We start from the raw sequence: 17,318 nt of genomic DNA on the forward strand, positions 1-17,318 counted from the left end.
AGCCTCCATGTGTTTGTGCTCTTTGCAGTTTTTTCTTTCAGTTTTTTCTTTCTTGTAGTTGATTTCTAGTCTTACAGTGTTGTGGTCAGAGAAGATGCTTGATAGAATTTCAATTTTCATAAATTTCCCGAGAATTGTTTTGTGGCCTAGCATGTGATCTATCCTAGAGAATGTTCCATGTGTACTTGAAAAGAATGTGTATTCTGCTGATTTTGGATGGACTCTTCTATATAAACCTATTAAGTTCATCTGGTCTAATGTGTCATTTAAGCCCAGTATTCTGTACTGATTTTGTCTAGATGATTTGTCTATTATTGATATAAGTGGGGTGTCAAAGTCCCCTAGTAATATTGGGTTACTGTCAATTTCTCCTTTTACGTCTGTTAATACTTGCTTTATGTATTTAGGTGCTCCACTGTCAGATGCATATATATTTAAAATTTTTATATCTCCTGTTGGATTGATCCCTTGATAATTATGTAGTGCCTTTCTTTGTCTCTTGTTACTGTCTTTGTTTTTTAAAGTCTATTTTGTCTGATATAAGTTTTGCTACTGCAGCTTCTTTTTCATTTCCATTTGTATGGAATATCTTTTTCCATTCCCTCACTTTCAGTCTGTATGTGTTTTTAGATCTGAAGTGAATCTCCTGTAGGCAGCATATATGTATGGGTCTTGTTTTTGTATCCATTCAGCCACTCTATGGCTTTCGATTGGAGCATTCAGTCTATTTACATTTAAAGTAGTTATTGATAGGTAAACTTATTGCCATTTTGGTAATTGTTTTTGGAGTTCTTTTTTGTTTCTTTCTTTTTCTTTTGTTCCTTTCTCTTGTGATTTGATGACTATCTTTAGTGCTATGTTTGTGTTTGTATCTCTTTTTTGTTTGTGTATCTACTGTAGATTTTTGGTTTATGGTTACCATGAGGCATTTATACACACACACACACACACACACACATAACTTTTGTACTGTGTATTCTTTACTTATTGTGGCTACAGATGATTTTACTACTTTTTTCTTTTAACCTTCCTACTAGCTTTATATGTAGTTGAGTTACTACTTTTACTGCATGTTTGCCTTTACTAATGAGCTTTTTTCTTTCGTAATTTTCATGTTTCTAGTTGTGGCCTTTTCTTGTTTGCTTGGAGAAGTCCCTTTAAAATTTCTTGTAAAGCTTGGTGGTACTGAACTCTTTTAGCTTTTGTCTGTAAAACTTTTGATCTCTCCATCAAATCTGAATGAAAGCCTTTCCAGGTTGAGTATTCTTGGTTGCAGGTTTTTCCTTTTCATCACTTTAAATGTATTGTGCCAGTCCCTTCTGACCTGCAGAGTTTCTGCTGAAAAGTCAGTTGATAGTCTTATGGGACTTTCCTTATACGTAATTTGTTGTTTTTCTCTTGCCCTTTTAATATATTCTCCCTTTATCTGTAATTTCCAACATTTTAATTACAATGTGTCTTCGTGTGGTTTTCTTTGGGTTGATTCTGTTTGGGACTCTCTGTGATTCCTGGACCTAGATGTCTGTTTGCTTTCCCAGGTTAAAAAGGTTTCAGCTATTATGTTCCCTGCTCCCTTCTCTCTCTCTCTTCTCCTTCTGGGACCCCTTTAACGTGAATGTTAGTATGCTTGATGTTGTCCTAGAGGTCTCTTAAACTGTCTTCATTAATTTTCATTCCTTTTTCTTTTTGTTTTCAGCTTGAGTGATTTCCACTACTCTGCCTTCCAGCTCACTGATCTCTTCCTCTGTGTCATATAATCCACTGTTGATTCCTTCTAGTGTATTTTTTTATATCAGTTATTGTATTCTTCATCTCTGTTTGGTTCTTTATATTTTCTAACTCTTCGTTAAAAACTTCTAACTTCTCACTCTGTTCATCCAATTTTCTCCTGAGTTCTTGAACATCTTTATGATCCTTACCTTGAACACTTTATTAGTAGATTGCTTATCTCCACTTCACTTAGTTCTTCTTCTGGAGTTTTATCTTGTTCCTTCATTTGGAATATATTCTTCTGTTGCCTCATTTTGCCTAATTTGTTTTTTTTTTTAATTCTATGCAGGGCTTCCCTGGTGGCGCAGTGGTTGAGAGTCCACCTGCCAATGCAGGGGACATGGGTTCGTGCTCTGGTCTGGAAAGATCCCACATGCCGCGGAGTGGCTGGGCTTGTGAGCCATGGCCGCTGAGCCTGTGCGTCCGGAGCCTGTGCGAGAGGCCACAACAGTGAAAGGCCCACATACCGCAAAAAAAAAAAAAAAAAAAAAAAAAAATTCTGTGCATTTGATAGGTTAACGACATTTCCCAACCTTGGAGTAGTGGCCTTCTGTAGGAGATGTCCTATGTGTCCCAGCAGTGCACTCCTCTCTGGTCACCAGAGCTATATGATCTAGGGGTGTCCCCTATGTGGGTTGCATGGGTCCTTCTGTTGTGGCAGGCTGACTACTGGGGTAGTCTGGTAGGTATGGCTGGCCCCCAGTCTGGTTGGTTGCCAGGTCACTGGTAGGTATGGCTGGGTAATCTGAGGCAGCTGGCTGTGGAGCCCCAGCACCGCTGGGGCTAGTGCTGGGGCTAGTGCTAGTGGGTGGAGCTGGGTTCTGAGTGGGTGATTGCAGGGTCAGGGGTCCTGGATCTATTGTTAGCCTGCTGTTGAGCAGGGTTGGTTCCTTACATTGCTGACTGCAGGATCTGGGGTGTCCCTAAGCTAGTGTTGGCCTACTGGTGAGAAGTGCTCAGTCCTCTGATGGCTGGCTGAGGGGGCCAAGGTGTTTCAGAGCAGGTGTCAGCCTGCTAGATGGTGGGGCCATGGCCTGGAGGGTCCCAGTGCTGGTGTTGACCTTCTGGTGGATGAGGCCAGATCCCAGGGCAGCTGTCTGTGGGGCCCAAGTTGTCCCAGAGCTGATGCTGGCCTGCTGATGGGCAAGGCTGGGTCCCATGGGGTCCTGGGCCTGGTGCTGACCTGCTAGTGGGTGGGCTGGGTCCTGACATGGCAGGCTGCAGGGCTATAGTGGTGCTGTGGTTGATGTCTGCCAGGTGGTGGGTATGGTCAGAGCCCAGGGGATCCCAGGGCTGGTACTTGCCCATGGGTTGGTAAGGCTGGGTCCTGGGGCTAGTGCTGGACCACTGGTGGGCAGAGCTGGGTCCTAGGGTCTCTGGCTGCAGGGCCTGGGGATCCTGTAGCTGGAGTCAGCCCTGTGGTAGACAGGGCCAGGTCCTGGGGTGGCTATGAGCTCAGGGGGTCTTAAGGCAGCCAGCCTGCCAGTGGGTGGGGCTGTGTCCTTGCCTGGCCTGTTGCATGGCCTGAGACATCACAGTATTGGTACTGACAGGCTGCTGGTGGGGCCAGGTCCAGCACTAATAAGCTAGAGGGAAATTCCAAAATGGTGCTTGCCAGTACCAGGGTCCTCATGACAGAACAAGATTCCAAAAATGTCTGTCCCCATTGTCCATGTCCCCATGGTGAGTTCCAGTTGCCTCCTACCTCTCCAGGAGGCTCTCCAAGATAATCAGGTAGGTCTGACTCAGGTTCCTTTCAAGCGGTAGCCTCTTTCCTGGGTCCCAGAGAATGTGAGATTTTGTGTGTGCCCTTTAAGAGTGAGCCTCTATTTCCTTCAGCCCTCTGGGACTCCTGAAAATAAGCCCCACTGGCCTTCAAAGCCAAATGTTCTGGGCATTTGCTTTCTGGTGCAGGACCCCTGGGCTGGGGAGTCCAGTGTGAGCTTGGACCCCTTACTCCTTGGGGAGAACCTCTGCAATTGTAATTATCCTCCTGTTTGTGGGTTGCCCACCTTGGGGTATGGAACTTGACGAGACCATGCCTCTGCTCCTCCTACCTGTCTTACTGTGTCTTGTTTCTTCTTTATATCTTTAGTTGTAGATTTTTTTGCTAGTCTTCTGGTCTTTCTCATCAGTAGCTGCTCTGGAAATAGTTGTAATTTTGGTGTGCCTATGAGAGGAGGTGAGCTCAGGGTCTTCCTACTCAACCATCTTGGCCACTCCCTGATATGATAGTTTCTTGTTGTGGTCTCTGGTTCTTTTTCAAGGCCCAGCTCAAGTCTTCAAATCTTTCATGCTGAAATATAATTCCATGTTTAAAAGAGCTCTGTAAACTGTAAATCCCTGTGCAACTATTAACTGTTCTTCACATTATAGAGCTCCCTCTGATTTTCCAGATTCTTTACTGTTTCTCAACAAGCTGTCTTCTGGCTCATGGGTCCCAAAACAGTTGGCGAATTAGCTCTTTTTACTCCAGAGATTCTCACACTATAGAGAACATCAGAAATCCTCAAAGTGCTAGGTAAAAATACATGTCTCCAGACTCTACCCCTAGATATTTTCAGGGGAGTAAGTGAGAAGGCTCCAGGAATATTTTAAAATTCATCTTTTTATTGAAATTTATCATTCATACAGAATTGTACATGAAATTATATGTACACAGCTTGTGAATTTTTACAAGGTGAATATATCCAACTATGCTGCTTCCTGTGGCTGTAATTCATTACTTCTCATTGGTATATTGTATTTAATTGTGTATGTCATCATTTACTTATCCATTCTAGTGTAGATGGACATTTGAGTCATTGTCAGGTTTGGGCTGTTATGAATTACTACTGCTCTGAGTATTTTAGTAGCTATATTCTTGTGACGATATGTATGTATTATTTGGGATAATAGTGGAGCGGAACTGCTGAATCTTAAGCATATGTACCTACGCATATGTTCAGCTTGAAGTGATACTGTCAAACAGTTTTCCAAAGTGAAAATTTTCAAAATTTATTCTCACACTTGCAGTATATGAGAGTTCTGGTTGCTGTGTATCCTTACAAACACTTGGCTTTACCAGTTTTTTTCATTTTTGCCAATCTGTGTAGAGATGTTCCACTGTGGTTTTAATTTTCATTTCCCTGATGAACTTGAGAAAATTTTCATAAATCTACTGGCTGTTTGGATATTATCTTTGGTGAAATGCCTATTCAAGGCTTTTGCCCATTTTTCTAGTGGGTTACCCATCTAGTTCTTAAATATTTTTAGCATTCTTTATATATTCTGGATTTAAATTCTTTGATGAATACACATATTGTCTACAGTTTCTTCTATTCTGTCACTTTTATCGCTCTCTTAATTACATCTTTTGACTAACAGAAGTTTTTCCTTTTAATGTACAGTAAGTCCCCTACATACGAATGAGTTCTGCCTTGAGAGCGAGTTCATAAGTGTAATTTGTTCGTAAGTCCAACAAAGTTAGCCTAGGTACCCAACTAACACAATCAGCTATATAGTACTGTACTGCTATAGGTTAATAATACTTTTCACAAAAATAATACATAAAAAACAAACACAAAAAATAAAGAAAACATTTTTAATCTTACAGTACAGTACCTTGAAAAGTACAGTAGTACAGTACAACAGCTGGCATACAGGGGCTGGCATCGAGTGAACAGGCAAGAAGAGTTACTGACTGGAGGAGAGAGAGGAGGTGGGAGATGGTAGAGCTGAAGGATCATCATCAATAGGAGACGGAGGGCAAGCTGCAATTTTACTCACACCTGACGTTGATGGCACAGCTTCTGGTTCCTTGCTGGGTTCAATCCTATCTACCCTCTTGAAAAAATGACCCAGTGATGTCTGGGTAGTAGCTCTTCCTTTCTCATCCTAGATAACACGGTACCACTGGATTGCATTCTAAACAGCTGCTGCAACCTTCGTGTACTGTTCTACGTTCGGGTCCTGTGCCTCAAAAACTAACAGTGCCTCCTCAAATAAAGAAAAGCCCCTTGCCATTTCCTGCATTGTGAAACTCTTTGGTTCTTCAGTTACTTCTTCTTCCTCTTGTCTCTCTTCGTACTTTCTCTGGGCACGTTCGCATCTTTGAAAGTTCACAACTTGAAGGTTCATATGTAGGGCACTTACCGTATTCCAATCTATCCATTATTTCTTTTGTGGGTAGTACTTTTTCCATTCTGTTTAGGAAATTGCTGGCTACCCCAAGTCATGCAGATACTCTTCTAACTTTTACTCCAAATTTTTTTGGTACAGGTATCTTTTAAAAAACAAGCAACTAAATAATTCTGATGCAGACTATCCACAAATCACATTCTGCAAAACTGCGATTTTCTGCTCTAAACCTCATGTGTCCTTTAAGAGCTGTGCGCCCTACCCTCTCCCCCAAACCAGGGTCACCATCATGAACTTCCTTCTTCAAGGTAGGCTCATGCCACAGGCCCTCATGGTCCTCAGGCCATTGTCTCTTCTCATGGAGCCTTACAACAGGGACAGACTCACAAAGTTTGCCAGGGCTGGGTATAAATACATGAGCTGTCAGTTTGGGGACCGTGATAGCCAGAGGACAAATGCCCCATAGTGGTGGCAGTGACTGCTCAGTCCCAGCTGACTGTTGCCAGATAATCATGAGGGTCCCAGACCATAGTTCTTCCAGTTTTCAAAGCAAAGCCAAGCATCTGGGTTATGTAAAACATCCTGATTTCTAAATGATGTAGAGCAATTTAAACCTTAAAAATTCACTGTGCAGTAGCAGAAACTAACACACCATTGTAAAGCAATTATACTTCAATAAAGATGTTTAAAAAAAACCAAAAAAAACCCCAATAGCTTGTTAAAATAATTCTTAAATTCCTTTAGCCTCTCCCAATATTTTAGTTACTTGTCCTCAGTTGCTTGTGTTTGCTCAACTTAGTATAAAATCCTTTAGGTTATTCCCCTTCTTTAGATCTTCATTTCCTCATGTGGACTTTCACATTATATAAAACGTACATTAAATATCTATGTTTTTCTCCAGTTTAAAAAAAAATTCACTGTGCGGGGGGAAAAAAGAAAAGAAAACAGAAAAATGTGGGTTTTCTGTGGCCTGTGGCCTCTGGTATACCAGTTTTCAAACTCTGTCCTAGTGTAAGGAAGCAGGCTGCCACTCCAAGTGTGATCCTGGGACCAGTGGGATGGTCACCTGGGAGCACATTAGAAATGAAGAACCTCAGGCTTCCATCTACTGAGGCAGAATCTGCAATTTATCAATAGCCCCAGGTGATTCATACATTCATTAAAGTGTGAAAACTTTACGTAGATGTATGGTTTTTTATTTTTAATTTTTGAATTTTATTTTTTTATACAGCAGGTTCTGATTAGTCATCCATTGTATACACATCAGTGTATACATGTCAATACCAATCTCCCAATTCATCCCACCAGATGTATGGTTCTCAATACTGGCTTAAATCAGAATCATTTGGGGAACTTAAGAAAAATACCTGTATCGATGCTAGATGATGTCTAGCTCTTCTCAGCCGGGCCCAAGTCGTGACTGACGAGGGACGGACGTTCATGGCGACCAGGACCGCTCTTCTCGTTCGGCCCCGGCCCCTTGCCTCTCCTCCCTGCCTGCTGGTGGTGTGTGTAAGGCAGAGGTGAGGAATCCCCGCTGGACTTGGTCTCCCGCCCCCTGCCTCACGGCGGTCGCCGGGCCGACCGGGTTCGCTCACGCAGCCGACACTCCAGCCTCGCCTTCTCGGAGAGTCTCGCGAGGCGTCCCACAGTTCACCACGCGCCCCCCGTCGATACGTGAGCGTCTCACCTACTCCCTGCGGTGCCGCTGGCTGGCTCCAGGCGTCCCTCAGGTGGCGTCGCTTCCTGTTCTCAGCGAGCCCCTCGGGTCCCCCCAGTAGTGGTGAGTCTGGTGAACAGCTCTCTTGGGGAGTCCAGGTGATAAGGAAGGCACGCCGGTGTCCCTCGTTAGGGGCAGGTGCCTTGTGGGGGTCGTCCTCATATGTGCAGGGGGACTGACTTGGCCGTGTGTTCCCCCTTCGCCGCCGAGGTTGTACGCGGGAGTGTGAGCTATCGTGACCGGCTGGGTGATGTGAAGGGGGGCTCAGGCAAGCTCCCTGGTTAGGCAAACGCAGGAGCCCGAGGCTTCGCAGGCGTTGCCTGCCCCTGACCATGAATGCTTATGTTGACCCCATGCTTACCCAACCGCAGACCGCCCCCCACCCCAGCCGAGAACTGGCATCTCCCGAAGTGTGTCCGTGGGCCTGATGGGGAGACGATGGGTGGGGGACTGGGGGACGACGCGCCCTGGGTGGGAAAGCCTTCTCTAGCGATCTGAGAGGGAGCGTTGGGGCGCCGTACCTCCTTGCCGCCGCCCCTCCAAAGCTCACAGTAGCCCCTGCAGCGTGTGTGGGCAGAACCCCTCGCCTTCCGGTGAGTGGTGGGCTGGCTCCGCCGTGAGGCCACGTGCCGCTTTTCAGGGGAGGGGGGAGAAAAAAAGAAAAATACCTATGACTGGGCAGCACTATGAACGATGTAAATCAGCATTTCTGGAGATGAGGCCTAGGCACTGATATTTTTAAGAAGCAACCTGGGGGATTTGAATAGGCAGCCAGGGTTGAGAAGCGCTAATTTAGATCAAGCCCTCACTTATGACTGGGAAATGTGAAATCTCAGAAAATGAATGGATGAAATATCTTGACCAATGTTACCTACCTAATGTATCAGAGAATCTGATTTGTGCAAACTCATATCTCATGATTCCCAAGCCAGAACCTTTTTGCTATAGTTACTTCTGGTTCCTGGAGGCAGAACGACAAAATGATCCTGCTAGACTATGGCTCATTACTGCCAGCTTTCTAGCTAAGCTGCCTAACTTTCGGCACTGACCCCTAACAAGATTTGCTAGATGAAGAGCTGTGACCGAATGGGCCTGTCTTTCAGCCCATTCAAGCCAAAATCCATTTCATTCCCTGTTCATTACCCAAAAAAGTGCTAACTGTTCCTGCTATGAAGACATGGAAGATCCTCAGCTCGGGTCTCAAAGTCCCACTGTATAGGCACAGAAGAAGGCAAAGCCTTCTGGCAGCAATTTGAGGATTTGGGTTCAGCATTAACCAGCAGGGATTGGATGGAGCGCGATTACTTCATCTCTTATCACTCTTGGGCTGCATCAACAGAAACACAGGTCCAGAATGCAAACGTGGTAGGTCTGCTTGAGTTTGATCCACCAACATTTTACAGTTGAAGAAGCTGGATGGATTAGATGAATGACTGACAAATGGTGGTTGAGCCAAGATTCCTAATCCCTATTTCCAGTATCAGGTAATGCTTATAATCTTCTGACCCCATGGTGGAGTCCTTGAGCAGTGTCATGTTCAAAAGAACAGAGTAACCAACAGTAATGTGTTAAGGACTTGAGTTCTCTTGTTGTATTTTGAGGATACCATGAAGGAGGCCCACATCACATATCAATACTTGTGAATTTCCCTTTTTTTTTTTTTTTGTTTTGTGGTACGCGGGCCTCTCACTGTTGTGGCCTCTCCCGTTGTGGAGCACAGGCTCCGGACGCGCAGGCTCAGTGGCCATGGCTCACGGGCCCAGCCGCTCCGCGGCATGTGGGATCTTCCCGGACCAGGGCACGAACCCGTGTCCCCTGAATCGGCAGGCGGACTCTCAACCACTGCGCCACCAGGGAAGCCCTGAATTTCCCTTTTATTTATTTTTACCTGCTGCCTTGTGCTTTATAGTTGTACTCTTCTTCTCTTTTCAACCCCGTGCCATCAAAATAGCCTCCTTCTTAACCTTAGTCTATGCTATGATTTTCTTTCCTCTCCTTTTCACTCCAATTTTACAGCTGCAAAGGCAGGAACACTTTAGAGAGCTGGGGAGGAAAAAAGTCCCATACAGGACTCTGTATAGTGGGCAGACAGAAGGGCAGTCTGGGGACAATCATACATTTCAGGGCCATTACAGCCATGCCCCAGCCACCTCCCTTATGATGCTATTCTCACTTGCTCTGCTCCAGCATTTGCGTTATCCATCTTGCTGTAGTCAGATCTATAATGACCTTGTAGGCTCAGCATATATTGAACACATTCAGTATACTAGGCCATGGGATTCTCAGTCTGACCTGTAGGTGGGAAATTTCTTTTTTTAATAAAGTGGGGACACCCAGGCTGCTATAGGATTGAGATAGTATGCTTTAGTTGAATACTAAATAATTATTAGGCGATGGTGGTAACAATTAGAGTTCTTCTAGGCCACCAGCCCTGGAGAAAAAAATGATCACTTGATAAAAACTTGCAATCCTTGCTTATAGCTTTCTTATACTCTCGCAAATGATCTTTCATTTGATCTCCTCCAGGTAAAGAAACTTCTTCCAAGGATCCAACCATATCCACTGAGATTATATCCTCATCTGAAAACAAGGAAAAATGTTTCCTGCCACAGAATATGACTCCAGGTATCTAAACCCCAAAGACAAAACCTAGTTAAAAAATATTTTCCATGTAGAATATTACAGTAATCCCCTTATCAGTCCCATCTGCAAACTCCCTCCCTCTGATCCTTTCTAGGCACCACCATCAAATACATCTTTGTAAGCATGACCTTGACTATGATATTCACTTGCTCACAAATCTTCCAGTGCTCTCCATTGCCTGTAAGATTAAGCTAAGCCATCTCAAGCTAACACTCAGAGTTCTTCACAATCTGGTATATATTAGGAGCTCCATACATATTTGCTATATTAAATAAAGTATATCATCAAATAGATTTTAAGGTGCTGAAGGGCAGGGGTAATTTTTTGAATAATTAAGTATTCTACATAGTACCTAACAGAGTTTTTTGTACATAATTGGTGCTCAGGAAATGTTTGGTAAATAAATACATGAATAATTGAATAGGTCCATGGGGGTCATGTCTGTTTTCTGTATACTACCAAAACAGAGTTTTGGTAGTATACAGAATACAAACAGAGTTGGTTATACAGAATTGGTTAAATAAATAAGTGAATAAAGGGTTGAGTATGTGGGGTGAGATTGGCTGAGCAGAAGGATGTCTGTCTGAATCTTTCAGAAAGAGAAAAAGATTTTGAAATTAAAATGGAAAAAATCTTTTTCTCAGGACATATCTTTCACAGTGTTCCGCTTAAGAGACTTCAGTGAAGCTGGCAAAGAGAGAACCATCCTCAGAGAGAGAGGGCTGAACCTTGTACTGGAAACTCTGAGGATAAACCTGTAGAAGATACAGTTTCTGTTATCCAGTAACAGGGACCGCTTTTGAGGGCAAATCACATGCCAAGCACGTGCTAAGTCATCCCTGCATCTACTTCTCAGCCTCACATGCTCACCTCTAGAAGGTGGCACCACACTCTGCATTTCAAAGGTGGCAAACAGGGACTCAGAGAGGGAGGTGACTTCCCTAGTGCTGCACAGTTAATACGTTATGGGAAAGGCATTCAATCCCTGGTCCTTGTTTGTAACCAGGGTGTTCCGTTGCCTCCCAAACATGTACTTTTATCCAGCATACAAAATCGAGATTTGTGAAAAAAGATTTGCATTATGAATGTTTTGAAGGATATACACTATGTAAACAGTGTAATATCATGCCATATTCTTTCTTTTCCCAATTTCAAATTCTGTCAAACTTCTTGGTTGACAATAAGAAAAACCTTGCCCTCTGTTTTTTGGTGTTGCATCAATCTGCTTATCTGTCTGTCAGCTTGGGCCATCCCTGAAAAAGCTGAATCACCCACCATCTGTTGTCTCATGAACACAGTGGAGTCAGCATTTTGTCTTATCAGTGTATGAAGGCAAGTGAACAAAGAGTACATGTAGGTGAAACTTAACCACCTGAACCTGAACTTGTCCGTCTTTCAGCATTTTCTGCCATGATGCTGTTTCCAGGAAGGTCATAGGGTGAGAAGGGGAGACTCAGCTCCAACTGCCACCCTCTTCTTTATGAGGAAGAGTCCCAGACAGAATCAGTCAGATACATTATCATGACTAAACCACCGGTTTTCAGAAGTATTAAAAAAATGACAAAATGCACTTCACACTAAGACTAGAGTGAACTTGATTTATTCCCTTATCCAAAGAGGGCACTGTAGGATCCCACAGTGGCACAGAGATGCTGCTCTGAGTATCAGCTCTCATTGGTTGAGATCCACAAGCAGTTTGCTTATTTAAATCCAGGTTTTTTAAGTTCTATAACCATGGATTCAAGTACATGGCAAGGAGGGTCACATTGAAGGGGCCGTCACTTATCAGGAGCTTTTCCCAGGAAGATTCTGGAGGGGAGTTTAGATCAGGCTTTGAAAGGACAGGAGGTTTGGTGAACAGAAATCACAGAATCAATTAGTGTCAAGGTTAATTACATTGTAACAAGTTGGGGGCTGCCAGCAGTAACTGTTGGAGCACTGGGGTGGGGGGTTGCAAGGGGCAAAAGCTAATGCTCATGTGTGTATTGAACATTTAGTATGCACCCGGCACTGAACAAAATGCTTTATGCACATAATCTCATTTAGTAAGCCTCTTAAAAACCCTGTGGGATAGTACTCTAAAAGCCATCTTATTAATTAGAAAAGTCAAGCATAGAGAGGTAATTAACTGCTGAGGGTGGTGCAGTTAACAAAGGCAGAGCCGAGCCTCGAGTCCACGTCTGTGTGACTCCTCCTCCCTGGGCTTTACCTCCTCCTAGAGATCAGTGGTCAGTGAGGCTACCAGACAGTCGTTGGACCTGGACTGCGGCAGATGGAGGGCTTGCGTGAGATTAGAACACAAGCCAGGGAGGAACGGAATGGAACAAACATCCACCCAAAGCTCTCACCGATGTCAGGTCAGCTGGGCATGTCGTATCAGAGCTGGCCTGCAGCCACAGCATTTCCACGACTTCTTGGTTAGAGACAGGAAGACAGAAATGCAGGCTGCCTGTGTTCTCAGGCCAGCATGACAGGGGCCGTCTGTAATGTGCTCAGGAATTTGTAAAAGCCCTGGCAGGTTAGGGCTAGAAGACAGACCTCTGTGCCTATCTAGTTGCTGCCTTGAAGGTTCATTGTGTTTGATAATTATTAATGCGATTGGTACGTATTGTCTGAAGAAGACACATGGCAAAGTGCAGTTATAAGATGAACCTCCTCAGTGTGGCCTTTCCCTGCAACACTATCCACTCTCCAACAGCTCCATCACTCTGTCTCTTTACCCTATTAACATTTTTTTTTATTCATAGCACTTTTCTCCATCTGAAATTACTGTGTTCATGGAATTGGTTACTTGCCAAGAATACAAGCTCCATGAGAACCAGACCTTGTCTGTTTTGTTTCCTGCTGTATCTCAGCACCTAAAACAGCCTCTGTTCACAGTATTGAATGAATGTGCATTTTGAAGATATTAAAGATAGACTTTAATATATTAGCCACTTACCCTGACGAACAACAAATGCATAATCAGAAAGAAGCAGGTTAGAGGAAATGCATGTGTATATGTATAATGCATGTAGTATTAATATCTATTACATATGATAAATTTGACATATAAATATACTTCCATAAATATGGATAAATTAGTATTCTTTGGAAACTTTCACAAATCATCCACAGGAGGAAATACATGTTCTAGCTGGTTCTGTGTGGCACTGTTCCCTCAGTGCCAGGCAGAGCAGGAATATACTCTGTACAAACAGAAATAACCAACCCAACTGCAGCAACTCCTGTAATTCCAGAACATTCTGTGCTTCAGCATATTTTCTTCTGGGGGAGGAAAGTTTAAAGAATGTGCTCAGAGAATTGTTAAGATCACTTGTAATCTCTGATGAGAACATCAATGTAGGGGTTGGGTGTGGGAAACATTGGGGGTTATCTAATTCTTTCTTCCCTGTTTCTGCATTTCCATCCTGATCTTTCCCACTCTGTTCTCTTTAAGATCTGACGCTCTCCTTCAGTGTGAAGAGCCGCTCCAGGAGGTGTGTAAATGGCCCCTTGCAAGAAGCAGCCAGGAGGCGGCTCTGGGCGCTGGAGAATGAGGACCAGGAGGTTCGTGCATTGTTTAAGGTGAGCTTCGCAGAGCAGTGCAACCTTGTGTCCACCTTGTGTCTGTCCACAACAGCCTCTCCAACACCTAGGACAGTGCTAGGAAGAAAGTCGGCCCTCAAGAAAACATCTGACTGACTGAATGAACGAAAATATACACATTCCCTGCTCAGCACGAATGGGTCAAGCCTTGGAATCAGAGTCAGAGAAGACTTCATTTAAAATCTGCCACTATTAATTTTTTGACCTTCAGCAAGTTACTTAACCTCTGTAGAATGGGAATCGTTATAATACCTACCTCATAAAGTATACTTTTTAAAAAATGTGAATTTGACTTTTTAAAATTGTGATAAAATATACATAACATTTTCAGTTTTAATAATTTTTACTGAACAAGTCAGTGATATTAAATGCATTCACATTATTGTGTAACCATCACCACTGTCCATTCCAGAATTTCTCATCATACCAAACTAAACTGTACCCACTAAACAGTAACTCCCCTCTATCCCCTTTCCTCAGCCACTGGTAACCACTGGTAAGTGTACTTTTTTTAAGTACCAAAATTGCTAATCAAAAATTAATAGCTATAAATATTAGAATGAGAGGAGGAAAAGGCAATAAAATAAACCAATTTCTCATCTTTCATAGTAGGTAGATAATATCTTCAAGTGCTAAACCAAGGAAGAAGGGTATGACTAAATTATTTATACTTTAGGAGGTACTTACTAGGAGAACTAAAGGGAGGAATGTTTAAAATTTGCTGCAACTAAAGGTGGGGGAAAGAGAACATTGCTTTACATAATAAATTAGTATGTTCTAGTTATTTTACAGTTTCTTTATGAATTGATACAAATTAAAAAGAGAAACATACTCTATTATTCTGTCATGTAACAAAAAATATAGTGTTTGGTTTGTTGGGAGGAGTAAATGAGATAGTATCTGTAGAGAGCTTGGTGTTGTGCTTGGGTGCTAGGATGTGCTCCACAAATAGTAGATATGTTACAAATAGCAGAGTCATTTTGTTTTTAAATCTCCAGAATTCAGGAACTTGGAGGCATTAGCTACTAACAGGCACCATAGGGTTTCTTTTAATTTGAGTTGCTTTTGACACAGGCAAGAGCTGGGTTTGGTTGTGCAAACTGGCCTGCTGGGCTGAGTCTTGAGTGGGCAGACTTGTGGGCCAAAGCTGAGGCCTGGAGTCAGTTGGAGCTGAGATCCAGTTTGGGTGTCACAGCTCCCTTGACTTACCCTGTCTGCACCCTGGCATCCTTGAGTATAAAACAGGGACAATGCCATTTTCTATTAAATGTGAGGTGCCATTTGATTATAAACACACTATTTTAAGAAAGAAAATAAATGCTGCCCATTATTTATGATGCCACACTTCCTTTTCTTTTATTTCAGGAATGGTGAAATGTGATAAAAGTGCATCTTAGAATGGGTTAACTCCTATAATTACACTCTTTCATAGGGTTATTGTAAAAGTTAAATGAGGCTTTGCTCATCAAACTCTTGCTGAAGAGCCTGGCATATAGTAAATTCCTTGTAAATCAGTTTTTACTTAGGACCCTCTTCCCTGACTACCAGGATCTATATCCTCCAAGGATCCGGGGCCTCCTGGGGCCTGGTATGGGAGAACCCCAGCAAGAACTACTTGCTGAAGTAGGGGCTTTTCCTTGGATCCTTCTATCCTCTTCTTCTTTCTCCAGGGTTCCCTCACGACAGGGATCCAGGGGTTGATCACTGGTGGTAGGACTGGCCTGGAGGGAGAGGGACATTCTGATCATCACTTGTTATAGTCAAGTCCAGATGCTTGGACAAGCAAAAAAGATTTTAGGGGAAAATCAAGTCTAGGCAGTGATTCAGACCTTTTCATTCAGGTATTTAAAAAGGGGGTGGGGGGATGTTACAGGTCTCTTCTTTCTCTGCTTGTGAGTGTGTAAACTGGCACAACCTTTCTGGAGGGTAGTTTGGCTCCTGCATTTTAGGATTGAAAATGTGCATTCCCAATTAACACTTCTTGGAATCACTTGTGTCAAAAAAATCAAGGGTGCATACAAAGATTTAGATATGAGATGTTTATCACAGTACTGTTTAGGATGTTAAAAAATTAAAACAACTCAAATGTCTAGCCATAAGAAAACATTAAGAATTAATTATGTTAATGTGACAACAGCATATGTAACCATTAAAAATAATGTAGATTATTTAATGACATGGGAGATGGTTCACAAAACATTGTTTAGGGATGAACGATTACAAAACAGCTTACTAATGTGATTCTATTTATATAAAAATAGTTATGTAGAAACTCATGTACAGAAAAAAGATTCAAAGAATACACAAAGTTGTTAACATTGATGATCTCTAGGAGGAGGGATTATGGATACTTTTTATTTTTGTGTGGTTTGGTTTTTCTGTTTGCTAGCTTCGTAAAAATAATTATTAAACATAGATTCACAATCAAATTTGCTTCCAAGGTGCCTTCTGTGATTCATTCTCCACCCTCTCACACATACTTTTTTTTTTTTTAACACAAAAGATAACATTCTCTGCACACAGTTCTATACTCTGGTTCCTTTTTGTTTCTGCTGTTGTTTCATTCAGCAGTGAATATTTGGAGCCTGTATCAATACACAAAGAGCTTCTTTATTCTTTTTTATGGATGCATAATATCATAATATTCCACTGTATGGATGAACCATGATTCATTTTAACCAGTCTCCTATTGATGAACATTTAGGTTATTTCCTTTTTTTTTTTTTGGTGGTGTAAAAAATCTATGCCAAAATTGGTGAAAGTGGTCAAAAGGTACAAACTTCTGGTTATAAGGTAAAAAAGTCCTGGGGATGTAACATACAGCATGGTGACTGTAGTTAACAATACTATGTTGTATATTTGAAAGTTGCTAAGAGAATAGATCTTAAAAGTTCTCATCACAAGAAAAAAAGAATCTGTAATTATGTGATGTGGTGGATGTTAACTAAACTTATTGTGGCCATCATGTCAAAATATATACATATGTTAAATCATTATGTTACACACTAAAAATTAATATGATGTTATATGTCAATTATATCTCAAAAACAGAAGTTCATACACAGCATGTTGTATATACGTGAGCTTGTTCACAGGACGCTTTTGTCATCCCGGGCTGACTCACTGTTCTTTTTTACTCAGGACCTCTCAGCTAGGTTGGTGTGTATACAGTCCCAGAAGGCCCAGTTCCTCATTACCTTCAAGACCATGGAGGAAATCTGGAAGTTCTCCACCTACCTGAACTTAGGTATGACATGGAGCAGGCAGGTAAAGGAGCACCTGCTTCTCAGTTTAGCCAATTTGCAGAACTTGACATTAAGGAATTGGTCTGGCTCTGATAATTTAAAGCGGTAGAGTCTAACATGGATGGTTAACCGTTGAAATATCACAAACTGCCTGGAACTAAATCTAAAGCAAATATTGCTCTAAAATGTCACATGCAGCCCTTCTTTGTTTCAGGAAGAGAGTATTAGATAAT

General features: G+C 42.4%; 1 protein-coding gene across 7 annotated transcripts in view; it reads left to right on the forward strand.

Annotated features, from left to right (window-relative positions):
- SH3TC2 (SH3 domain and tetratricopeptide repeats 2) overlaps positions 1 to 17,318 on the forward strand; it is a 65,654-nt gene that overhangs the window by 7,237 nt on the left and 41,099 nt on the right. For all 7 annotated transcript variants that reach the window (XR_003427749.1, XM_027081661.1, XM_027081662.1 and 4 more), the window contains exons 2-4: positions 10,136 to 10,234; positions 13,692 to 13,819; positions 16,982 to 17,087. Coding sequence is in view for 6 of the 7 variants with exons in the window: in XM_027081661.1 (XP_026937462.1) it covers positions 10,136 to 10,234; positions 13,692 to 13,819; positions 16,982 to 17,087 (333 nt within the window). In the remaining variant the exon portion in view is untranslated. The remainder of the gene's footprint in view (positions 1 to 10,135; positions 10,235 to 13,691; positions 13,820 to 16,981; positions 17,088 to 17,318) is intronic.

This window comes from Aethalodelphis obliquidens, unplaced genomic scaffold (assembly GCF_003676395.1).
Source record: "Aethalodelphis obliquidens isolate GAN/ISIS:26980383/991018 unplaced genomic scaffold, ASM367639v1 scaffold45, whole genome shotgun sequence".
Lineage (NCBI taxonomy): Eukaryota > Metazoa > Chordata > Mammalia > Artiodactyla > Delphinidae > Aethalodelphis > Aethalodelphis obliquidens.